The sequence below is a fragment of the Callospermophilus lateralis genome, chromosome 10 (genome assembly GCF_048772815.1).
Source record: "Callospermophilus lateralis isolate mCalLat2 chromosome 10, mCalLat2.hap1, whole genome shotgun sequence".
Classification (NCBI taxonomy): Eukaryota; Metazoa; Chordata; class Mammalia; order Rodentia; family Sciuridae; genus Callospermophilus; species Callospermophilus lateralis.
In genome coordinates, this window is record NC_135314.1 from 112,917,245 (window position 1) to 112,942,870 (window position 25,626).

The 25,626-nt window shown below is 38.5% G+C and overlaps 1 protein-coding gene across 2 annotated transcripts in view; it reads right to left on the bottom strand.

Moving 5' to 3' along the window:
• The window catches only part of Cpb1 (carboxypeptidase B1), a 42,302-nt gene that overhangs the window by 7,927 nt on the left and 8,749 nt on the right, over window positions 1-25,626 (bottom strand). The window contains exons 1-10 of one of the 2 annotated variants that reach the window (XM_076868195.2): window positions 23,602-23,646; window positions 22,697-22,943; window positions 22,514-22,589; window positions 15,961-16,085; window positions 9,835-9,934; window positions 9,649-9,750; window positions 8,702-8,803; window positions 5,961-6,071; window positions 5,782-5,872; window positions 4,880-5,082 (exon numbers count right to left, since the gene is read on the bottom strand). In XM_076868195.2, coding sequence (XP_076724310.1) covers window positions 4,880-5,082; window positions 5,782-5,872; window positions 5,961-6,071; window positions 8,702-8,803; window positions 9,649-9,750; window positions 9,835-9,934; window positions 15,961-16,085; window positions 22,514-22,589; window positions 22,697-22,767 — 981 coding nt within the window. In that variant the 5' untranslated portion in view covers window positions 22,768-22,943; window positions 23,602-23,646. Of the gene's footprint in view, window positions 1-4,879; window positions 5,083-5,781; window positions 5,873-5,960; window positions 6,072-8,701; window positions 8,804-9,648; window positions 9,751-9,834; window positions 9,935-15,960; window positions 16,086-22,513; window positions 22,590-22,696; window positions 22,944-23,601; window positions 23,647-25,626 lie in introns of those variants that run through there. The other variant, XM_076868196.2, reaches the window with a different exon arrangement.

The following is a 25,626-nucleotide window of genomic DNA, read 5'->3' on the forward strand; positions in this document are numbered from 1 at the left end:
GATGATTGCCCGATAAGCCATGTCCTGACCAGGACTAGTAGGAGAATTTTATCAGGCCAAGGAGTGACCTTAAAAGTGTATAATGGTACAGCAGCAACTGGTTTCTTTGACCAATGATATCCTGCTATTTCATTTGAAACTTTTTGCCGTTTTTGCAAGATTAGAAATTCTGAGAAAATTTTGTGCTTCAGGCCCCATTAGCCTGTAACAGTAGGACTGCGACCTTGTGACTCTAGTTGTTAGGTAGGAGCATGGTGACAACAGTTTTCCACCTCCTAATTGCAAAATTTCTTCCCTCTGGATTTGTATGTTTATCCTAATTATGACCTTGCACTTTGTCCACATGCTTGAGTGGAGCAGTGGGCTCTATCTTGGTGGGTTATTAACTACAGCTTTAAGAGGTGACAAGTGATATGCCAGTGGACTGGAAGGTGCCACTTTAGAAGTGGATCTCAATGTTTGGTTATGTTTAGTAATTTTTCAGAAAGACTGGCATATTTTTTTCTGGTTACTATTATCTTTCTCTTGGTTCGTGAATATATATACTCATCCAGAGAATGGGCTAGGGCTGGGGATATAGCTCAGTTGGTTGAGTGCTTGCCTCGCATGCACAGGGGTCTGGGTTCAATCCCCGGCACCCCCCCCCCCCCACACACACACAAAAGGGCCAGAATCATAAACACTGGGCCTTGATAAATCAGTCATGTGAGATAACAGGGGTAAATCTTTAGCGATGTCCAGGGGCAGAGGTAATTAGGTGCTTTTTGTGGGATTAAAGACTTTTTTTTCTGATAAAAGTTCTGCAAATCAGTTACATGGATACTGCCATTGAATGTGGCCACATGAATGTGTGTGTGTGTGTGTGTGTGTGTGTGTGTGTGTGTGTGTATAAACAGGGCAGCACAGAACATTTTTCAGGAGCCAGGAACTCTGGACTCCCCTGCTGGGGTCAGCTGAGCTATGGCTTCCTTGCTTCAGTGGGAAAATGAGAAACAGAACTAGAGAATTTCTACAATTTTCCAGCCATGACTTCCTAGCCTTCCTGTGAGGGAGGTTGGGTAAGACTCGTGCCCTGGGATGCACTCTGCTGTCCTCTCGGGTCAGTTAGTAGAGTGGGACAAGGTACTTGTTTCCTGGGTGATGGCATGATGATGATGATTATCATTGTTAACAGTGTCATGCAGGCACCTGGGGTGTTGGGGGAAACGTCCTCATACCCAGTAAGTGCTGCTGTACCGCCCAGTTTGGGGAGTCTTGTCTTCTATGTCTTTCAGTTTTTAGTTCCTCTGACAATTAAGAAATCACATGATTCACTATTTTGTTATTCTTTAGAGTTTTGAAAATGTAAATATTTCTTTTTTTCTGAGCCTTAAAACTTCCCTTGAAGATAGTGGTCAACGATATTGAAGGAATCCACACTGGGGAACACAGGGTGTGCTTGGGAAGCCACTGGAAACTCAGTGCACATCAGTCTTTAAATAATCTGGAAGGGCAGTTTGTGAAATGAAAAGCATCGTGTGTGTGAGATACTCAGAATATTCCTGCACTTCCTACTGCTCTGGGAAACAGAGCAAGAAACACAAGAAACACTTGTGTTTCTGGCTACCTCCTAGGGTCCGTGTGATCATTTCTGCTCTTTCACTTCCTGGTCTTCTGTATACCCATCACTACTCTTCTTCCCTCTGAAAATTTTCTCATATTATAAGCAATTACCAGGCAAGTTCCAAGAAAGGTCTTTCTGAAAGGAAGCCACAAAAGTCTTTATCATTATTCTGATGTCAAAGGATTGCTGCTTATAGCATGCCTTAATTTTGGGTAAAAATACTAATATAAGTATAAAATAATTTCCTTGAGTTTAGAGTCTTATTCATCTTGGAGGGATTTTTTTTTCCTACAAATATAATCTTATCATATACACATCAATGACTAGGTCAAACTATGTATGAGACAAAATCCTCACTCTAGCCCTTGAAGAAAATTCCTAGCTCTCTAACGTGGCATGATGCCATGAGATCGTTTTATTTATCTTTCACTACTTTCTGTAGCAATCATGTTTCTTTAACTAAGAATTAATATAGAGACATCAGATTTGAATGGAAAATTCATCCTTCTAGGTCAAGACCACTTTTTTCCCTTGAAATCCTCATTACAAATAAAAACTGTGAAAATGCCAATATAATTTTTTTGCAGGGGAGAGATTAAAATTCTCCTTTGGCTATGCATATGTTTGTAATTACACTATAGTTTAAGCTTGTTCTAGAAAAACGTGCTTTAGAAGTAAGTGAATTGGAGTTTCACAAAATAAGAAAAAAAAAAAAATGGAAAGAATTTCTATCTCTCCAAAGATCAAAGTTGCTTTGAGCTGTCAAACTAAATTCAAAGGCTAAATGAATGTAATAATCAAATAGCTTTTGCCCAGGCTTTCCTAGCCTAGTGGCATATAAATATTTGTCTTAAGATAGTAGCCAAAGTTTCATCTCAGAAAAAATTTTGGACATTAAAGAATCTTTTAAATCAATGTGTGATATAAATCTAGATGAGTTTTACACTTTAGTCACCTTTTTAATATCCTGGAAAAGGTAAGAAGGGGCATGTGCTTTTCCTTGAATTTATTAGTTTTGTGAATACTGAAATATTCATTCATGATAAAATTATTTAATGACTTGTGCTCCTTTTGAGAATAGGTTAATATTTTATATCAATAGAATTCTGACAATTTCACTTCTTCATTAATTACAGTTTAAAAACAATTTTGGAAACAGAATTTTAAGTAGTATCTCTTTTGCTACTACCTGCTTTTCACTAATTTTAAGGGAAAGACTGATTTTTGGGAGAACATTCGTGGCTCACAATCTACTGGTGCATTTTCTCACTTCCTGGGCCCATGTGAATGGGCCAATTAAATTCTGAGTCTCTGAGCCCTGGGTATTTTCCTGGATAAAGTTCCCATAGGAAGTAGCAAGCTTTATTCACAAGATTACAACAAATAAACAAACAAAAGCAAGAGTACTTGATTCCTTTTTAAACAATAGTTTGGAGACTTTTCAATAATCCAAATACTGGGTTATTATCATATGCAGTAGTCGATGCAAAGTAATCTCCTCACTATGAAGGATTAATTCATTCCCCAAATAAAAAAAAAGTATTGAACCTTTGTGGAAGCAGTTCAATTTCTATGAACACTTTAACCGTTTTGCTTAGTGTTAGACTTTGAGGTATTTACATCTAGAACTAGTAGATACTGAGCAAACTAGACATATTCACTATTGAAACACTTGGTGTGTTTTAAAATTTGCATTTTCCCAATTCACTTCTTAATTCATTAGTATTTAGTTATGACAACTTTGTTTTCTCTTAGGATATAGGATGATTTAAATATATTCACAGGAATTAAGCAACCTCCTTCTTTTTGGTGGCCAGAAATCTAGGATAGAAACCAGGAGCTGACCACACCCATCTCTGGGGCCACAGGACCATGAACTCCCACTGGGAACATGTACAGATAGGGCATAAATGGAAAAGTGAATATTTAATGGTTCTAACTAATAATGTTTTCTTTTATTTTTTGGCTCCAGATAGGGAAAATGAGAAACATTTTGAAGAATTTTTTTTTTTTTTTTTAAAGAATCCATCCAACTATTAGCCATCAGTTTTCTGGGAGAGTGGTTTGTTTTTCGGTTTTGCTCTTTTTCATGACATATTTACAACATTACGTTTTTTATTTGGTCTCTGAAAGACTGAATCTGAAAGTGCAAAACAAGAATTTCCAGTTCTTAAAGTTACTGGGCCTTCTAGATTAAGCATTTATGTAAGCCAAATATCTGTGTCATTTTCTAGATGGAGTACTTTTTAAAAAAATTTATGGTGTAATTCAAATGCTTTAAATCTTATGCTTGCTCTTTTAGATTGTTGATCTGAACTTCTGGCAACCAGATGTTTCATAAATTTAAAAAAATATTGTTCGAAGTGATCAAATCTGCTTTTTAAAAAAATGTATGCATCTATGTATGATATTTATTAGTGTGAATGTTATAAAACTCATAATATCTAAGTGCTCCTGTGATTATATCTTTAAAAATTTTTTTTGTAGTTGTAGATGGATAGCTTGCCTTTATTTTATTTATTTCATTTTTACATGGTGCTAAGGACCGATCCCAGTGCCTCATACATGCTAGGCAAGTGCTCTGCCTCTGAGCGACAGCCCCAGCCCCTGTGCTTGTATCTTGATTTTCCAGCAAGGTTGCTTTTGTTTTGAGTGAGAGATACTTAAATTTCTTTGCATTGTCTCCTAAATCTAGAAAGACTCATTCATATCATTCGTCCATTGATTGACTGACTGACTTCTCAATCTCACCCGATTGAACTGTGAAACAAGCAGTTTCAGGATCTCATGACTAAACCTGATCTCAACCAAATGTGACAAATTCCTAATGACATCTGCCATGCTCTGTGTCAACCCAGCTCAAGGCAACTCAACAAAACCAACTCTGACAAATACTATGTATGTGACTAAGGAACTCCAGTGACGATCCCAAATACATCTGCAATCATTATTTGAGTCAATATTGTGAAGAAGCCAGAGGGAATGGAACTATGGTCATTTTGAAGATTAGCGGATAAACGATACAAAGGTGACTGTTCCTGATTGCAAAATTTTTAAGTCAATTTATGCATTTGATTCTAAACTCCCTATAAATCTATAGTAAGTTTTCTGTACTTCTGCTACCAAAAACCAATAAAGAAACTTCTAGAAATTGTTCATATATATATATGAACAATTTATATATATATATATATATTTTTTTTTTTTTTCCCCCAGGAATAAAATGAAAAACAGTCTCAAGAGTGAAATTTCCCCGCCACTGCCGAATCGACTTACCAACTCCACATTGTTCTTTGGCAGATTGTAGGTGTAGGAGTAGGGATAGAGCAGCATCTGGGAGTACGAGTGGATTGTCAGGTATGCCTTGATGGAAGAGAGGTTGTTGCGGATGAAATCAGCCAGGGCCTTGGTTTCCTTCTCAGACTCGGGCGCAGGTCCACAGTAAGTATCAGAACAGGGGTTTTTAGATGCTCCCACCTCTGGGAGAACATGTGTTGTTGTTAATGGCCAATGGTGGCCCTCTGAAATGATCTACCTACGGTGAGCTACCTGGGGGATATTTTAATGCTTTAAACTTTCACATTAGGAAGCTCAATGTACATTGTTTTCACGTGACTCTGTTGAACGATTCTCTACTATATGCATGTGTTATAAAGTATGTACGTATTTACTGACAAGATTAACACAGTATGGTTTTAAGCTCGCAGGATAAAAAAATTTGCATATGAAATCATGAATGTATCCTGTATAGTATTACACAGCATGATCAATAAACTGTAAGAAAATTAACAAGCAGGGTACAAACTAATATCTATCAAAATTCTACATTACTATGATCACAACACAATGTTATTTAAATAATTATTAACTTAATGGCTGTATCTAGACACTCACTAGACTAGACTCTCTAGTGTACAAACAGTAGTAGGATTCTCTCTGATTTGTTCAGTCCTATGTCTTTAGCATCTAGCACATTTGAGAACCCAACCCAGTGCCCGATACATATTTGTCAAATGAATTAATAAACTACTTATTATGTGTGCTTTCAGAAAGTGAAAACTCTAAAATATAAAAATTTATAGTTTTTCTTGTTTTGGGACACTATCATGTTTTCTTATGTCATTTTTTTTCTCTCAAGGTTTCAACCTATGAGTGCCATATGGCCAGCAGGTACTTACCACACCAACCAGCAGCAAAATTTCTGTTGGGGTCTATGCCCACACAGGAAGATCCAGCCTGAGTCGAGCGGGTCTTTCTCCACATTCGGTTCTGAAAGTGGACTGTGTGGTTAGGACAAGGGTCACAGAAAGCAGTTGGTTTTCGTTACATCAGTCCCGCTCAGTGTGGGTTCATGTACCTTGGTCCAGGTGTAGACATAGCCATCAATATTGACCACGGGCACGATGTAAAAGTCCAATTCATCGAGAAGCTCTGTCATGTGGATCTCTTGTCCATAGGTGCGAACTGCCTGTGTGTGAATTACAAAGCAGAATCTCATGGGATGGGGATAGAAGGGCACCATGCTGCTAAATTTACATAGACAGGGTGAAGGTTGACTTTTGGTAATGGAACTATGTTCCCTATTGGGGTAGGCAAAGTTAATATTTAGAAAGCCATTGGCAAATGATCACTGGTTTTCTTTTTTAAATTATTGTTTTTAATTCTTCTCTGCTTTTAGCATACTTCTGTTGCATTCATATGTAACTCAGGGAATTATTGTTTTTTTATTTTAACTTTTTCCTTTAGAGATGAACATAGATTTAATAAAAATTAAAGACTTTTTTCCCTCAGGGCATTCCAAATTTGTTGAACATGGAACTACAGATTAAAGACCTTTAAAGAACACACACACACATACACACACACACACACACACATACACACACACGTACTTGCTTCCTTTGCGGTAAAAACTGCAAAGTTTCTTTTTTAAATTTTTTATAGAATTTACTAGGAGGGTCTTTGAGGGGTTATTCATGTTCCTAATGACATCACCTAGAAATTTACCTATTTTTTTGAGTTTATAAAAATTTTCCTGGATGATATTACTAGAGGGAGTGTCCAACATGGAAGAAGAATGAGAATGTGTCTCCTTAATCCACTTATGGGTTTGGGGAAGTTCTTCCTGAGTATAGACATTTCTGCTTCATCCTTTTTTTTTTTTAAATATTTATTTTTTAGTTGTAGTTGGGCATAGTACCTTTATTTTACTTATTTATTTTTATTTGGTGCTGAGGATTGAACCCAGGGCCTTGCCCGTGCTAGGCAAGCGCTCTACTGCTGAGCTCCAGCCCCAGCCCCTTCCTCCTGTTTCTTGAGAAGGGAATCCCATTAAGGGACTGGTTGTCCCTGTTAAGTAAACACTTAACTATGAATGAAGGACACTGTGCCCATTTAATTTGTTCTCTTTCATTGCAGGTCTTTGGCTCTACCATCATGGTAAAGTTAAATTCAACATTCTCCTCGGCTTGTTTACATAACTTGAGAATGTACAAGGCTTCTCTATGTGAAGAGTTTTTACATACTTTTTGTGATTCTTTACACATATACTCCTTACACTAACATATGATAAAGTGTGTGCTTTTTAGGTTGGAGACGCTGTAGAGCCATGTTCTTTGAATGGTCTACCCACTGATGATAAAATCTAACTTTCTCCTTCCAAAGGGCCGAGGTAAGCTGCCCAGTGAAGTCAGGTGATGCTTCACTGACTTCTAGACCTGAAATCAAGACTAGAAATCAAGACTATGGTAAGTAAAAACAGAAGGGCTTCACACAAAGTAAATTACATTGTACATAATCATATTCTTGTATTTTAAAGCACTTCAATGTAAGCTTTAAGATTTACAAAGGAGTTGCAAAAATAATATGAGGAGTTCTTATAGACCCTTCTCCCCGATCTCCCTAATGTTATGACCTTATATCACTGTGGTACAATTATCAAAGTGAAGGAATGAACCTGGGCACAATATTAGAAGTTAGATATAGGCTTTGTTCAGATTTCATGGTTTTCCACTCATGTCCTTTTTCTGTTCTGGGTCCTTCTAGGATCCCACCTTGGCTTTGCTTGTCCTTTCTCCTTGTCTTTTATGATCTGTGATAGTTCTTCAGTTTTCCCTTGTTTTTCATTGACCCTGTTTAAGAGCACTCATCAGGTTATTTTGCAGAATGTCTCTCAGTTTGAGTGTGTCTCATTTTTTACATTATCTTTTTGTGATTAGCTCCACGTGTCAGGGGAGGAGTGTCACAAGGGTGATGTCTCCCTTTAGTGTACAAGATCAGGGGCACATGACGTCAATATATCTGATTTATCTCTGGTGATGTTCACCTTCACAACTTGGTTAAGGTAGTTTCTTTTTTAAATTTAATCTTATTTAAAAAAATTTTTTTTTAGTTGTAGATGGACACAATACCTTTATTTATTTTTATGTGGTGCTGAGGTTCGAACCCAGTGCCTCACTCATACTAGGAAAGTTGCTCTACCACTAAGCTACAACCCTAGCCCTCTGCTAGGTTTTTCTATTCCAAGTTTTCCTTTGTAATTAATACATTTTGAGGGGGAAGATATTTTGTGATCCTGCAAGTATCTTATTTCTCCTTAAACTTTTACTCACTCATTTTTGTGTCCCTTTGTGGATTTACCTGAAATGATTATTCAGGTGGTATTCTAAAGGTGATTTTATAACATATATATTAATTATTTATTAAGTCATTTGTTATGCTAGTAGCATTCAGGTATATTTAAAAACTTGAGTTTTTAAGTTATCAGGAGATCATGTTCCAATTGGTAGCTAATCCACAACCATTAACTTTTAAATGACCAGTTCACTATACTAGCAGTTAGCATGCTCACCCAAGGTGGTTGAGGAAAAAGTGCAGATAAGTGAAATGCAGATAAATCCAATTCTCTAACTGCTTAGAAATTCCACCTTACAATGATCTCTTGATAGAATTTGACACCAATTCTGAAAAACAGGAACTTGGAATTCTGGATTTTTTTGATCCTGTGTCATTCTCTTATTTTAGCAAGGTTATAAAGAATTAACTGGAATAAAAAATACTTTCTTTCACCATTTGCCAAAAATCATTGCACAGACTGACCTCTCTCACAAACCACTGGCAGAATGCAGGAGAAATCCACTCTCTGGCATGGAAACCACAGTCTATGAAGATGGCGGGCTTATTTGGTTTGGCTTTGCCAACCTGGCAACAAAATGCAAGAAAGAAGTTATGATTGATACTCTGGCATTCAGGGGTTAACCTTCATCATCCACTGGTGTTTCAGATTCAACAGGTGAAACCTGACAGCGTGTGATATATCCTATGATTAAATTAAAACACAATACCAGCACAGTATGCGCTTGCCTCTAGACACTCACAATGTTTGAGCTGAGAGCTTACGTGGCTGTTTATTATTTTTATTAAGCTTGACAAGCTCATATTTTCCAAAGATGCCTGATTACCCTGCTTAATGGTCCTCACGTGGAGGTTATTTTCAGCCGCTATTACTAGGTGACATGACCAAGACAACTGGATGAGTAATTAGAGGTAATCACAGTTGTTGCTAATCTTGTAAGAATTTTCCCTCCTCTCCACTATTTCTCGTCTTTTTATTTTCTTCATTAGAATTACATGACAAAAATGGCATTAGAGGGTGACAGAGACAAATCGTCGGTGCGCTTTGTAATGTTGTCTGATAAACGTGAAGTTTATGAAGCTCTTTAGCAAATGGATTTGCAAACAACAGCTGGGAGAGAAGGATTTCATCAAGGTAGATGATCATTTACATTGCTTACAGGAATGTGGTTAAATTTATAGGACTTCTCTTATTTTATTGCATTTTCTTTTTGAATAAATCAAAATAATGATTTAAAAATCCACATATGATAAAGGAAGCCAGGGAATCTGTTCGACTCCCTGGGGGGGATATAGGCAGGAAAAGTTATAACAGTGTTTGGGATAACACGTCTGAGAAACAGATGTTAATGCATTAGAACTCACTGATTTAAAGCCCTCAGACCAGCAAGCTCATGGTTAAAAAGAATTACCTTGAGGAGGTACATGGGGCGTCCTTCAAAGGTGGTTCCAATGACGCTGCGGGAGACGAGATTTGGGTTCTCACCGGCAACTTGTTGAGTCCAAGCCTCTATCTACCAAAGGGAATCATTTGCGGGTTAACAGGATATTGTTGGTTCAATTGCCAAAGCAATGTGAAAACCACGTGTACCTCATACCGTTTCCCAGTTGTTGTACTTGGTGTAACTGTGTCCAGCAGCCCGGCTCCGGCTATCAAACTGGGCCTCCATCTCATTTCTCAGGTTGCTTATCAATACCCTGTAACAAACCAGAAAGGTGCCCCTAGGTAAACACACAGGAAACCCCAGACATAGCCACTGCTTTAGGGGATGGTCCTGTGCATCCCCAACAGATTCACAAATTGTAAGCCTTTGAGAAGGCCATCTGAGGGTGTTGGCAGGACAGGCTCTTCCTCAGTCCAAGCTTTACATATTTGGTGTCCTTTAGACCCTAAGCTCAGAAATGGTTTCCCCTGGGATCTTGCATGTTCTGGGCAAGGGTTTGGGCACACGACAATATGTCCCATCTATGATCTTTCTTCCTTGGGACTTTTCCTGATTTTATCAGTGAAGTCTCAGCTCCCAGAAACCTACTCAGTCCCACGTAAATGGGGACAGTGTCTCATCCAGAGCCATCTCCAGGTTTCAAGAAAAATATCTTAGTGGCCTGAAGCTAAAGATTTATTGGGTTAAGAAGTCTGGGCTTAAAGAACTGGTTTCTATTTGCCTCTTTGGCTGGCGTAAGTAATCAAATAATAGTTCCGTAATCAGGTAACATGAACATTGAGGACAGGATACCTGAGGCCCTCCTCTTCCTATGAATGCACAGTTCAGTTAAAGTGCTCTTAAAAGTGGCCTGCCTGAAGGTGTGGGCGTGGGTGTCTTCATTTCCCTTTGCCACTTTGAGAGGACAGGGTATTTGGAAGGGACACAGTTTTATAAGCATTAAAGTCCTTGGTCACAGCACTGTGAATATTACAGACAGAGGCCATTTTGCAGGAACTTCTATTATCCACAGTGGAGCCTTGAAATGGTTTTATCTGCCACATGGAGAATTACAACCACACATCAAAAGTCTGCCTTTCCTGCGGTCACCCCCAAGGGCATTCTGACAGAGTTTATCAGGGACATCCTCTGAACCTTCCTCCTGATGGCTCCTTCATTTGGGGAACTTGAATATGAACTTGTGTCTGTTCATGGAAAATGCAATAAATCAACACTGAATGGTATTTGCTTCCTAGCAAATGATAAATTCTGTCCCAAGGATTTCACTCTCTTAAGGTATTAAGAAAATGAAAAGGAGAAGATCTTAAAATTTATTCTGTGGAAAGAAATTTTTTTTTTTTTCAGTTGAACAGCCATTCATAGTTGGTGTCTTGATATTCTGTGGCCACTTAAAGTTAGTAGGTGAAAGCAACGTGAATTTGCAGTTTTACAGTTCTATAGGTTAAAAGCCCAACATAGGACTCGCTGGGCTGAAAACAAGGTGTCCACAGGGATGTGTTCCTTCCAGAAGGTTCTGAGGGAGAGTCGGATCTCTCTGAGCCCCTTACTGGTCCTGGAGGTCACCTACATTTTGTGGCTGGTTCTTCCTCTTCCAACTTCAAGCTAGCAACAGTAAACCAAGTCCTTCTGATATCCAATCTTCTGACTTCTACCTCTACTTTAAAGAACTTGATGGATTGCAGTGCACCTGTCTAGACAATCCAGGGTAGACTTCCTATTTTAAGCCATCTAATATCATCTATTTTAAGACTTCCTATCCTTAAGCCATCTAATATCTCAATTCCCCTTTGCCATGCAAAGTAACACGTTTAGACATAGTGGGGATTAGGATGTAGACTTTTTGAAGGGATTATTATTCTGCCTGCTATAGTTAGGAATGATGATGACAGTAAGTGCCATAATTATACTGAATATGAAATCAGATTTTTAGGGAATAGGGTGGAAGTGGGAGGGATCCTGAATTGGAAATCAAAACATCAATGTTGCAGTGTGGCCCAACCCATCAACTCACTTTAGAAAAGTCATTTAATTTCTGGGCCTTAATTTCATAAATTTTAGAATTGGGGCATTGTATTGATGGATATTCAATGTGTTTTTCAATTCTAAAACGCAAGGCTTCACTCAAATCCATAGACTTTGTTCATTTACATAGATGTTTTTCAGGTATGTGAAAAAATTTTTTTTTCCCCAGTTACCACATCCATAAACACTAACATGGAGGAAAGTAAAGTCTAGACTTTCAAACCATAAGTTGGAAGTAAAGTCTAAACTTCCAAATCATAAGTTGGAAGTTTAGGAAAATAGTTTTCAAGAAAAACAAAAAACTATAAACAACAAAATAAGCAAAACAGAAATTAAACAAAAATTAAAAACAAAATGGCAGAAGCCTTTAAGAAAATTATGGTATTCCAATATCATCAATTTGAAAGAACAAATCCTACTAGCTAACAAGGATGAACTTCCAAAGAGAGTGGGGTGGAGAGAAAATGGTAAATGGTAAATGATGTATTTATCTTTTACTTTAACACGATTTCCCACTGGAAGTGAGCAAGTGAAATATCAAGCCAGGCCACATGGCTTCTTCGTGGGTGTGCAGAGGAAAGATCTCATGGGTTAATCGCTTCCAGCGTTCTGCAGCCTTGAGACTTTGGCTAGACATCTGCATCTAAGTCCATAACCACGGCTGTCCTGAGCTATCTCTGGGTGGAGGGGCAGCAAAACTCCCAGAGCATATAGCTTCCCTTTCACCTGCACCCAACCTCAAGTTCAAATTATTTAGAAGAATCAGTGATCATGCAGGGGCTAGTGTTGTTTTTTGGTACTAAGAAGAGACATTCCCTGAGAGTTATTATTGTGTTAAATATTAAACATTTTCATCAATAACCAGGACAAAGAAGCATTAAAAAACCCAGCTCGTTAAATTTAAGATGATACCCAAGAGTGGAGTGTCGTGTAGTAACTTGTGAGAGAGCATCAGAATGAGACTGAAATATGGTATTGACTTTAGCCTGAATGCAGGGGATTGACCTCAAATGATCCTTTCCAGACTTATGATTATTTGATTTTTATTGGATTTAGGACGAAGCACTACTTTAGCTATATTACAAAATATTATTACTAAATAATGAGCTACTATTGTAGAAGATTAAAACAATGCCTCTTAATATAATAGGGACCATATTACAGCTCTAAAAATCCAGAAGATATACAGTGTTTTATACTTTTATATGCTCCTTTTATAGCGCCATTCAACTTCTTCTTTTCCTTTTTTGTATTTTTAAAACTTGCAAGCAAATTAGAAAACTGTGGTTTCCAACAAAGCAAAGAACAGAATGTCTGAGAAAGAGAGATGACTCAATTTTATCTCCTTTTCAGATTCCAGAAAATGGAGCATTTGTTTAGTTCTTGGACTATGCGCCCATTACTACTGAAAACACTGCTATGCACTCATCACTATCTGAAGACACTTTCCTGTGTGACTCTGAAGTATTGCAGAAGAATGATGCTATTGTCAGTTATAACAGTCTTTCTCTGGATTGAATAAGGCCAAGATAACTTTGCAATTTGTAGGAAGGAATTCTGCAGAGGTTGCCCATCCACAAGTTCAAACCATAAGTTGGAGATTTACACTATTTTCTAGTTTTCCTATATCTCAGGATGCAACATGGCCATTAAAACCAGTTGTCTTTCTTTTGTACACATTTTACATTTTTTCCAAAGATAATTCAGGATCTTACTAAAACTCTCAAGTGGTATGAGTCTTGGTGAAGAGAGTTGGAACTACCAAAAAAATCCAAAGAGCTGTTTTGTGAAACTTGTGCAGTGGATGGTTCCTGATATGTATAAACACAAATGCAAATTTGTGCCAGCAGGAAACCATCTAAATACAAATTAGTTACCATATGAGGTAATAATAGGGTGCATGGGGACTGCTCATGGCCCCGGCAAGGATATTGCTGGAGTACTTCTCCAGGATTTCTAGGGACTTATTATTATTTAATATTTAGAAAATTATATGCTACAAATGTGTTCAGCAGTGAACAGAGAAGCAAAAATTAACAAGATCTTAGCCCTCAGGGAACACCCTATGTTCTAGATGAGACCATATTTATCCACGAGGCTCAGAAAGTTTACCATAAAAAAAGCGAGTGAATTTTCTACTTGGTACAGTAAATGCAGATGGAGAGGGGATTGGAAACCCTTTCATTATTTTGAGATATGAGTAGAAGTGGGACAGTATGCAGATGGCTAGTATTAGTATATGGTTGCTGCTCTTCCTTTGTTTTTCTTAAAGGAGTCTTAAAAATTCATCCTTTTGAATGTTATCGAGGCCCCTAAAGGCTAGGCTTTCAGAAGTCCTTCCTAGATAATAGCAAGAGCAAAATGCCAGGAACATGAATCTTAATCACATTTTGAAATTTACTAGGTTATATTTTGTTTAAGACGACAGTCAGTTTTTAAGGTCACATTTTGACACTTCCCTCAGGCAGAAGCAGATAGCTAAGTGATATGAAGCATGATAATGGGGTTAGACATAACAGTTTTTGTTGACCCTTAAAAAAGGGTAATCTATTTTCTCTCTGTGCACCACAGTAAGCGAGCCCTAACAGCATACTCAGGAATGACAGTTGGGATACTAGTTGCCCCTTATTTACATATTGTTTGATTCCATTTTTTACAACAGACCTTTGATAGTAGCATTGTGTCTTCATTTCATAAATAAGGGAACTAAAACTCAGAAGGGGGGCAGACAAATTCCCCAACGTCTCACAGCCAGGGAGTTACAGAGTCAGGATTAGAATCTAGGCTGTTGTTTTTCCAAAACATTTATTTGTTGCAATAGGCCCCACCAATTCTGATGTTGGTACAGACTTTATATGTGACAATTCTGACACTTCTACTAGTACTGATTGTCTTCTTTGGTGCTTTTTTTCCCCTTTGGTAGTGGGGATTAAACTCCACCCTTGAGCTACATCCGAGCCCTATTTTGTATTTAGAGGCAGGATCTCACTGAGCTGCTTAGTGCCTCACTTTTGCTGAAGCTGGCTTTGAACTCATGATCCTCTTGCCTCAGCCTCCCCAGCTGCTGGGATTACAGGTATGTGCCACCTGGCCTGACTCCTTTGATGCTTTTAAGATGTGGAAAAAAACCCAGAAAATTTCTAATGTTAAAATTATGTAGGTCATCTTTTCTTAAAACACAATGGAGACTTGAGCATGTGGTTGGTGATTGTTGGGTAAACATTTTGAGTATTCAGAACTGGAGCTTAAGAACACTTCTTTGGTCCTTCTTGATCCAGCCCTGGAAGAAGAGCTCTGCTTTGCATTGAAGACCTATTTTTTTCCCCCTCTCTCTCCTGCAAATGCCTCCTGGCCACCATATTCTCTCCACCTCTCAGACTTAGCATAAGGTCTCTTCTTTGCCTGGAGTTTAGTTTTCCTTGTCTTGGTTTGGCTCACTCCTACTCATCTTTTGGTTCTCAGCTGAAGACTCATTCTGGTCTGAAGACTGAGTCTGAAGACTCATTCTTGGATTCTAGACTTGGTCTATTCCTCTCAAATTCCATTTCTCTGTCCTTCCTAGTATCTGTCATATGACTGCAATTTCTCCTTTCAAATCTTTATCTCTCCTAAAGCAGATGGGGCCACATCTAAACTTTTTAGCATCTGAAACATGGAGCCACTTGAAACCCTCTTAGGAAAACTTGAAAGACCTTGATGGACCAGCATTTGGAGAGAGGAGACAGAGTGATCAGCTTAGCCAAGTCTACTCTAGGCCTCTGGAGAACCACTCTCCTTTCTCCATGCCTGCTCCTACAGCCAGAGAGAATGGTAGAATCTTGGGAAGAAGAGGACAGGAGTGTCACTCAGACAGTCTTGTTCTTAAGCTAAAGGATCATAAGGAGTCCTTGGGCTCATAATAGATGGGATCATATGGGAAGAATATTTGAGATTTGGGGATAAAACTGTGTCTCACTGGTAATTGAGTGTCCTTTGTTTTGGCTGCACTCTTGTGAAGCAGTAGCAGGGCAGAATCTGGCTGAAGAACTGGGATTCACTAGCCAATACTATTTTCATTAGAGCAATAACTAAACATAAAATCTACCAGGATGGAAGTCTTAAGACTGAGAATACAGGGCCAACTTAGGCTTTGCCTCTCTGTGGGGCCATGGGGAAGACATGGTCTTGGTCTCATTTGTACCTTCCCAGGGCTCTTCAAAGGCTCTGATGAAAGCATGCACGAGAGCGAATTTGAATAGATGTGCAACATAAACTTACTCATATTGTAGCTTGTTCTGCTCCAGATGGTCCTCCACAGCAACACAATCTTCTGCTTTAACAGAGAAGTCAACTGTACTGCGGGCTTGGACTTGTATGACAGAATCTGGTTTCCAGAAGTCAATCTGAATACAAAATCAAGGTATATTATATTAGACTTCTACCACTCAAAAGGTGAGTTATAATCAAAAGGCCCACTGTTGCTTATCTCCAGTGAGTTATTTGCAAAATCAAAATTATCTGTGAAGATCCTTAAAAAAACTCCGTTGAGTGAACAAATGTTGGGACCAAGCAGTTAAATATTGACAAAAACGTTTACAAATACATACATACGTAACATTAACTGATTATCAACAAGCATCAAGAATATACAATTTTTTCCCATAATATTATGTAAATACAATATTCCACATGTGCTCTTTTCTACTTATTGATTTTCTAGAGCACTTGCCTGTTACGATGGCAGAACGGTGGCAATGGATAAATATTCTAAACCAATGATAGTAAATTAGCTACTTACTGTCCACCCCCCCGCCAAAAAAAAAAAAAGGAGAGAAGCTGAACTTTTCCTTTTCCTTTTTTTTTTTTTTTTTTTTTTTTACTTTTTTTTTTTTTTCCAACGGACTGATTTTATAAGTTTGTCCTGTGACTTACTTGTGTAGAAGTCACAGTAATCTGTGGAAACAAGAGTGTCCCTGACCTGGGGAAGATACCTCAGGGAGAAACTCAGCGTCCTTCCATACTGGGTATCTTAGCACCAAAATACTTGAGAATAAAATATTCTTGGGGATCCAGGAATGTACTGACATTTTCATTTATTCAGTCATTTGACAACTGTTACTGAGGACCTATTATGTTTTAGGCTCTGTGCCGGAGATGAGGGATATATTAGTGGCAAATGAAACATGGTCTCCATCTTCATGAGGGCAACTTTAGAGAAAATTAAGTTCAAAATAATAGCATGTCATATTTGAAGACTCTAATGCTTTTGTTTGTGGATGTGTAGCTTCAATATCCTTTTTCCATGGAAAAGTATTAGAGCATACCGCCTATTACAGGTGTATGTTTTCCTTTTTCTTCCTTGTGCCTCCTGGAAGCCTGAGGTGAGCCTGTCGTTGGGTCTTTCTTTGTCTCTCTGTCTCATCCAATCCCTGTTTAGATGTTTGTGAATTAGTCTCAGGCTGGTGATCAGACTGATGGTGGTATTTAGGACCATTGCTTGGAAAATTGGAAGAGAGTGAGATAGATTTAGACTGGACAGTAGAAATAGGAGTTCAGATGGTTCAGTTTCAGATACACTGGGGGATGAGTGGCGGGAACCCAGTCACCTATATCCTGCCCTGGTCATCTTCAAAATACTGTGGAAGTCGGGTGGGTGCTGAGCTGGGGGTCTTAGAGAATGTCAGGGCAATGGAAGGCAGGAGCATGAGGTCCCATCAAGAGGGATTCCAGAAGAAAAATATAGTGAGGTTATCACAAAGGGGTTGAAGGGAGAGAGTATGGATGGTTGGATAGGGATGAGCTACAGAATGCCACCTAGTGAGTTAACGATGACAGGATAAAGATGAGAGGTTAGATGATAGTGGAGGAAGGACAAAGGATGCCGTGTGACAAGAGCCCAGAAAGCCGGAGCTGCCTAGCCAGCATTGTGCAGGGAAAGGCAAGGAAAGGAAGCACATGGGAAGAGGGAGGCTGTTTTTAGAAGCTGTCTCTGATGGTGTTCCTTACAGAAGGTGCCCGTGATTCCAAGGTGAGGCAGGAGAGGACAGAGTGACTTTGTGATAGGCACAGAGGCGTAGTATTGGCAAAGCGCATAAAGTCCTCTGAGCATCTGTAGCCGACCCGATATCGTCCACTTACTTGTAATTGCGGGGACCTTTAAGTGTGTTCAGCAGACTCCCCAGTTCTAAGATCTACTTCTCTGTTCCTGAGGGCCTTTCCTCTGGGACTAGGAAAAGCCAAATATCAGCTCTGGGGAGGCAGGGCTGCTGAGGACCTAACTTCTTCTGGAGAACTGCTCAACCAGTGACCTTGGAAAGTAGTAATTTAGGTTCCCCAACTCCTGACCTCTCAGGTGGAATCACTTTGAAATGTGTGGTTTGTACCTTTTCCTAAACTGTCCCTATGGATTAAGATCAGGGGTCCTCTGTGGTACTTGGCTTAGTAATGCTGCTCTCTTTTTTGACTGTTTTACTTCTTCCCACTTTTATTTATTTATTAATTTTGTATCAGAGCTCTCTGCCTTCCTAAATGGCCTCCTTCCCCACACATCTTTGTCTCAGGGTCCATTCTGGAAAAAACCTCTATTAGAGTCTACATTTCTACTCAAAGCAAAAAATATCTGATGATATTTTTGGTGATGATTCTAATTTGACCTTGAGTATGAGTTTCTTTCTGATACTAAACTAAAAATTGTCTTCTCTAACCTCCTAAGCTCTTGCCCATAGGTCTGGGTTCTGCCAAATATTGGAACATTACTTAGAATATATACTGTTATCTTTAAGATTCTGCTCTGAGAATGGGGGTATTCTTATAGGGGATGTTATAAACATGTTTGGCAAAAACTTGGAGACCTAGCCCCAGGTTCCTTAAAAATTTTATTTCAACATGGGTAAACTTGGTAAGCAAATCTGTCAACACCCATCAGTGTGGAGTGCTGTGGGTGTGACAGAGTCTTCTGGAAATCGTCCCTTGTACTTCCTAGGAACACAGCTGGAAGTCAGCAGCAAACAGTAGCTGTCCAGCTATTTAGTAATGCACCAAGTGTGGATACTAACGATAAACTCGAGTAATGACACAAAGAGATAATGTGAATTTCAGGAACGACCAAGAACTTGTGAATGAGATGTATGCCAGAGTATGGAAAAGGGTGAAATATACAAGATGCAGGGGAATGAGTTATATGTTCAGATGTTATAAAACTGAAGTTACAAAATTACAAGTGTGGCAGAGAACCATACACAAGATTTGTTGGAAGGATATCTTTGAGTGATAGTCTGATAAGAATACCACCTACATCAACCAACTGGCTAATAACTAACGAGTCCTTTCTATAATGTTTCACAAAACAAGCACAAAAGCAAGATGGAACCTTAAAACCATTTGAGAATATGACTGGCCTATAAAAGAATGAATACTGGTGTTGGAATCCTTGGTTTGTCACACGTTTATTTGTCCACCTTGCATTTGACTCTGAGTTGAGCATCTGATAGATCCCTTCATTTATCTTAAGGACATTTTCCCATTTTCCTTTCTAGGTAGAAAATGAAGCAACTTCTATTCCAGGCCTAATTTCAGACAGAGGGAGGAGCTTTCTATTGTAGCAGCAACAATGAGACATGGGAACTGTGACGATACAGGATAGAGCAAAGCGTGCCTTAAACTTGGAAAACAGATTTCAAGAAAGGCTAGAGAAAATAAAATGCATTTTATGGCAAATGTCTCCAATAAAGGGACCAGTATAACCTTGATTGCAAGGGGGTAAAATTAAATCCTTCCTATACAATTGCAGATGAAAGAGGAGAGGCTGCAGAGTGCAGCCTGGCCCAGATCTCTCCAATACATTCAGCTTTTAAAGGGCACTTTCAAAAGCTGGGAGGAAGGACACTTGGCCAAAGATGAATACCAATACTGGATGCCCTTGTAACGATCTTATCAGGAAGGCCACATCCCAGAATACACTACCACACATAATTGGTAGAGAGAATAAAAAAAAAAATCTCCTTTTTAATCATGTTGGACATTGAAAAAAAAAAAAAAAGAAAAGAAGAGGAAACATATGTCCTACTTCTCAGAGCTATAAGGCATAATGTTTGAAGAGAGAAACTGGGCCTCTTATTTGGCTTCTGTCCTTTCTAAGAAGGAATAACACTGTTCCTTGTATCGTATACTTCTACTGAGAGAGGAAATTACCACCAAGATAAGTTAAAAATTTTTCACATGCTATTTAAGCAGAAATGATTTCTTTGGAAAGAGACCTTTGAGGTCCAAGGTAGATGGGGAGATGGGTGATTCTACTGGCATGTAAATTGTATTCAAAATCTCAGATCTAATGATAGCAACAATGAAACTTGCATAGTTCTTCCTGTTTAAGTTCTTCCTAAGTGTTTTACCTAAACTAACTCTCACAGCCATCCTCAAAGGTATTATCAACATTATGCCAATGGGGAAATTGAGTCTCAAAGAGGTGTCTGGGGCTTAGATACCCAGTGGTAGGGCCAGGAATTGAACAAGGCAGCCTGAGACCAGATTCTCTGCTCCTGCCCACCATAAAATGTTGAATTTTAGGGGCTGGAGTTAGGCTCAGTGCTGGAACACTAGTTTAGCCTATGTGAGGCACTGGGTTCGATTCTCAGCACCACATAAAATAAAGAAATAAAATAAAGCTCCATCAACATCTAAAAAAAATCATAAAAATGCCGAATTTTAGATAACTGGAAAAAAAAAAAAGGTACAGATGTGATTGCAGAACTTTTTCAGCAACATTGGAAGAAACAAGAGTTTGAAGGGCTTCCTGGGGAGTAATGGGGGGGGCCAGTCCTGGATTTCATCACCAGGTGAAGCCCAGAAGCAGGAGCTCCTGGGGCCTGGCATGGATGCTGGCAGAGCCACAGAGGAAACTGGAAGCAGATGGACAGAAAAGGAAGCTGTGGTTTCTGGGAGTCAGACGCAATTAACTTCATCTTCCTGTTGGAAGAGACCCCTAGCCAGGAGAATACGGATACTTGATCTCAGTCAATCATTTGATGAAGTCTGCACTGGAAACATGCCTCTAACTTAGGGCAGTTGAGCAGACTTACCCAAGGAGAACAGGCTGATGGATCACCTTCAGGGCTGACCACTGTGTCTCACACATCAGAGATGCTGATTAATGAGTCGAATGAGCACAGCCATTCAGGAGGTCTCTTTTCTATGCTTACCCCTGATCTACTTAATATTTTTCTTTACCAGTGACCAAAGTCAAAAAGGGATGCTTATCAAACTTGAGGGTAACACAAAGTTAGGGGGAAGAATTATTTCCTTGTTGACTGAATTCACTCTTAAAAAGATCTCAACATGCTGAAAACAGGCTATCAAGATAAATTTTAGCAGCATAAATCTAAAATCCCATATTTAGGTTAAAAAAAAAAGGTCAATTAGATAAGCAAAGAAGAAGGAATAGCTTGTTGAAAGGTGATTCATCTGAGGAAAAAATAACCTAATGATTTTGATTGAACACAGGTTTAACAGAAGCTAAGAATGTTCTATAAGGGCTCAAGATGCTAAAAAAAGTCTTAGACCCCATTAATAAATGTCTGCTTTACAAATGGAGGCAGGCAATGGTCCTGTATCATGTATTAATCAGACTGTACCTGGAGGCCAACTGTCAATTCTGGTAGCCACATTTTTTAACAGGAAATCCAGACAGACTGAGCTATATCCAGAGGTGACCAGAATGATCGAGGGTCTGTAAACTAGTGCTAAGAGAAATGATGAGAGGCCTGGAAAAGATAAATCTTAGAAGTAACACAATATTTGGTTCAGCTAGGTCTAATGGGCCAAAGTTAGAAAAGGCAGCCTTCAAGTAAGAGGGAGAAAACAGGATGACTTTTAAGGCAAATGGATGATTCCAGAAAGTAGTATACCTACTATTCCTGCAGGTTTTATTGGAACTAGCAACTGGGGATGCCATTTCCTGGGAGGAAATTCCAGATTTGAGTGGAAGATTGGAATTGGTGACTTTCTGTTCTCTTTCAGTGTTATAAACCTTGGATGATGTGAAATGCACTACCTTTTTCTTTCTTCACAATTTCAAAGCTAGAAAATGAAAGCAAGGTGGATAGATAGATATTTAGGAGCCAGGAGACTTGCTAATATGTTTGTGAAGAAACAGCACCAGTTCAAGTGGACCTATTTGTGATGAGCAATAACTTCCTGCCACATTACAGACACAATTAAAAATGTTGGTTTCCACCCTATAAACAGTGATTTTTTAAAAAGTAGCAGAGAGATTTTGGTTACTTAAAAGCAAAATTAAAGGTAGGAAACCACTCATGGTTTTCTAATTTCCCCCCTTGCCTCCCCACCCGCCTCACATCATATCATTAAAGGGACCAAAATCAAGGTCATGAAACCTCAAGCTGTTTGATTTGGAATGAAAGAAAATCAAAGAGAACAGATGATACGTGAGTTGTGGAAATGAATTTGAAGTTGGACACAAGCCCAGTTCCTCAGTCATTTCCAAGTTGATCATTTTTCTTTCTTGCTTTAGAAGGGAAGTGGCTGTACATTAGATGTTCTGTGACCTTTGAGACGGCTCCAGCTCACCCAGTTGTCACACTCTGTCAGCACTTTAAAAAGTCTTTATGGATTTATAATACTATGGGGCTTGTGGCTATCTAAGTTAGGCAGAAAAATCAGGTATCATGGTATTATGTGCTTTCCAAGGTTTTATTTCTTGGTACTGAAATGCTGTAGTTAATATTTCCTGTCATTCCTCCTTTGACAGAATCACAGTACAACCAGTTTTTAAAGCAGGTGTGAAGCAAACCTAATGTACAGAATGGTTGCTTACCTGGTAGTTGCTGGCCAACTCACGGATTACGTCGAGGTGATTTTCATCTTCAACTTGAACACGGAATACCTCATGACTAAATGGTGAGATAGGAGAAGAATAGGAAATTAAAAGTTGGGTATGTGTCCAAACTTTTGGATTAACAAGGAAGAAGACTAGCTCTTTAAGAAATTGCTCACCTACCCTTCAAAGTGCTCACTAGGAGGATGAGCAGAGGCGAGGGCCGCGGTCACCAGAGCCAGGAACACCAACATTGTGTCTGACGAGGCCTGTTGGGTGACTCAGAGTGCCACCTGTCTTTATACGCAGAGTGTTCTTTACTCTCTCCTCCAAGATTGCAAATAAACACTATCAGATCTTGATTACTGGTTTTCCTGGCATTGCTGCCGTGGAAGCTGTGTGAAGTCTGAGAAGATCTCTCTCTCAACACCTGTGGAAACAGACCAAATTTATCTAATTTGGAGTTAGACCTTGAGTAGTCTGGTGCAAAATGTATTTTAAATAAAATCTATGTTGTGGTCTTTCTTTTTTTAAAATTGAGAATTGTGTAAGTAAATTCTATAGATCTAAGTATAAAGTTTGATGCGTCTTGACAAATGTGTACACCTATGTATGTTATGTACCAAACAAGGTACATAATGAGCGCAGAAATGAGCACCTTTATAGCTCATTTCTGTGCTCTGAGCCTCTGCCAACCACTACCCCAATTTCTAGCTTTATGCATAAGTTTTGCTTGTCCACACTTGACAGTCTTTTGTTTGTGATTTATTTTATGATTTTAAGATTTATTAGCTTATATTATTGTTTTGTTTTGTTTTTATTATTGTTTATATTATATTATTGTTTTGTTCCTTTTTATCACAAGTAATGTTCCATCGGATGAATATGCTATGATTTGTTTAGCTATTTTCCTTTTGATAGATATTTATGCTTCCAATTTTATGTTACTGCAAATAAAGCTCCAATAAACATTTTTGCACAAGTCTTTTTGTTGAGATGTACTTTCATTTGGACAAGGAGTGGATAAATATCTAAGTGGAACTGCTAAACAATAATGTTGATGTAGTTTTGGCATTAGAAGGTCTTACCATGCTGGGCGTCGTGGCACACACTTGTAAATCCCAGGGACTTGGGAAGCTGAGGCAGGAGGATCACAAGTTCAAAGTTAGACTCAGCAACTTAGCAAAGCCTTAAGCAATTTAGAAAGATTCTGCCTTAAAAATAAATAAATAAAAGGGCTAAGGATGTAACCCATTGGTAAATATTCCCTAGGTTAAATCCTCAGTACCCCCCGCCAAAAAAGAGGATAACTTACCATTTTTCCATAGTTGTGGCACCATTTGAAATTTTCACCAGTATCCAGTTGTTCTGATAGAACACAACCATATGTTTGTGTATATACATATATGTGTTAGTCTCCTTTTTCTTCAATTTCCATAAAAAATCATACTGAGACGTTGGTATTGCATTAAGTCTACTTTTCCATTTGAGGATAACTGATATCATTACAATATTGAGTCTTTCAACTCATAAGCATGAGATTTGTTTACATTAATCTTGGTATTTGTCAAAAAGTGTGAAGAACCTGAGATTTTATTCTACCTGGAAGATAACAAGTTATCCTGCCACTGTCTCATAGATATTAATAGACAGAAGACATGAGACTCCTGGGTCAGAATTAAAGACTTTATTAGTCATGGCAGAGCAAGCGGCATAAACTTCATGTTTGTGTCATTTCTTTTACACATAGTCCCATGGGGATGATAAGCAGGTGGGTCCAGGTGGATACTGTGTATATAGGTTTGTATTACAGGTGAGATACATTGAATTTAGGAACTCCAAATCTTAAGAGGGAATGCTAGTAAACTTTCCCAACCTTTGCCCCATAGGAGACATTCATTATCCTGGAAAGGAACAGACCCTTCTTTTGCTCGGGAGGGAAGCAGCAGCTCTACTTTTCAATCCCTCTGTTATACAAATATCATTGAAAAGACAGTTCAGAATAGAAGTTGTCCTAAGATACAAAAATAGAGGGATTTATGGAGAACTGGTTCTCAATAATACCTACCACTCTCTATACCTTCTTTAATAATGAATTTTCCCATGAATATGCTACTCTGATCTGACAAGTGCTAGAACCAAATCCATTCTACTTATAAATGTGGCAGTTAATTGAAGTCAATATCAATAGGACTCCATGTGGTATAAGGCCCATCTGCAACATTACCTCAGCCATTCCTCCCCAGGGTCCTAGGCCCAACAAGCTGAACAAATTGCATCAACTATCAGTTTCTACCTTGGAGAACTAGGCAGCTTTCTCCTAAAGTTTTAGTATTGACTGTTCCACACACTTGAGTCAATAATCCGGGCACAACAGGATCTATTAACTATTGCACGAACTCCACCATTGCCTGTAAAGAGGAAGTAATCTAGGGCAAGTTTATCATCCAGAACAATTCTGGGCTGAGAGTTGGGACTAACCCTAAAGTCTTCCGGGACTAACATGGTTTTTAATGCATTTGGTGTGTGTGTGTGTGTGTGTGTGTGTGTGTGTATGTGTTTTAAAATCCAATCCAGGACTGCATTTAATTGATGCTGTCTCTTTAGTCTTCTTTAATTTGAACTAGACCTTCAAACTTTATGTTTTATAATGTTGAGTACAAATTTGTCAGTTTGGTTTGTCTCCTTGTTTTTCATAATTTTATTAACAAATTAAAAAAATTAAATCCCAATTATATAACTTCCTAAATATAAAGGATATAAATGTATCTATACTTTATTAACACAACAATAAAAAGTTGAAAAAAATTCATTGATTTTGACAAGCCTACCACTTTTGCAAGTATTATTAATTATTCCCTTCTGTTCACCCACTTTCAATGATTTGCTTTTATCTCTGCATATTTTAATTTATTTTTGTATTTTGTATTAATTTATTTTGTATTGAATATTTTTGCATCTTTTTTTTCCCACTAGGATTGCAAGCTTCTTGAGAGATCAAACTGTGTCTTATTCATTTAAATTTGTTTTGTAGCAGGCGCAGGCTTCTTTGTAGAATGAAAGAATGAAGACATAATGACAATCTGATATTTTCATAGTACTGCCACATTATT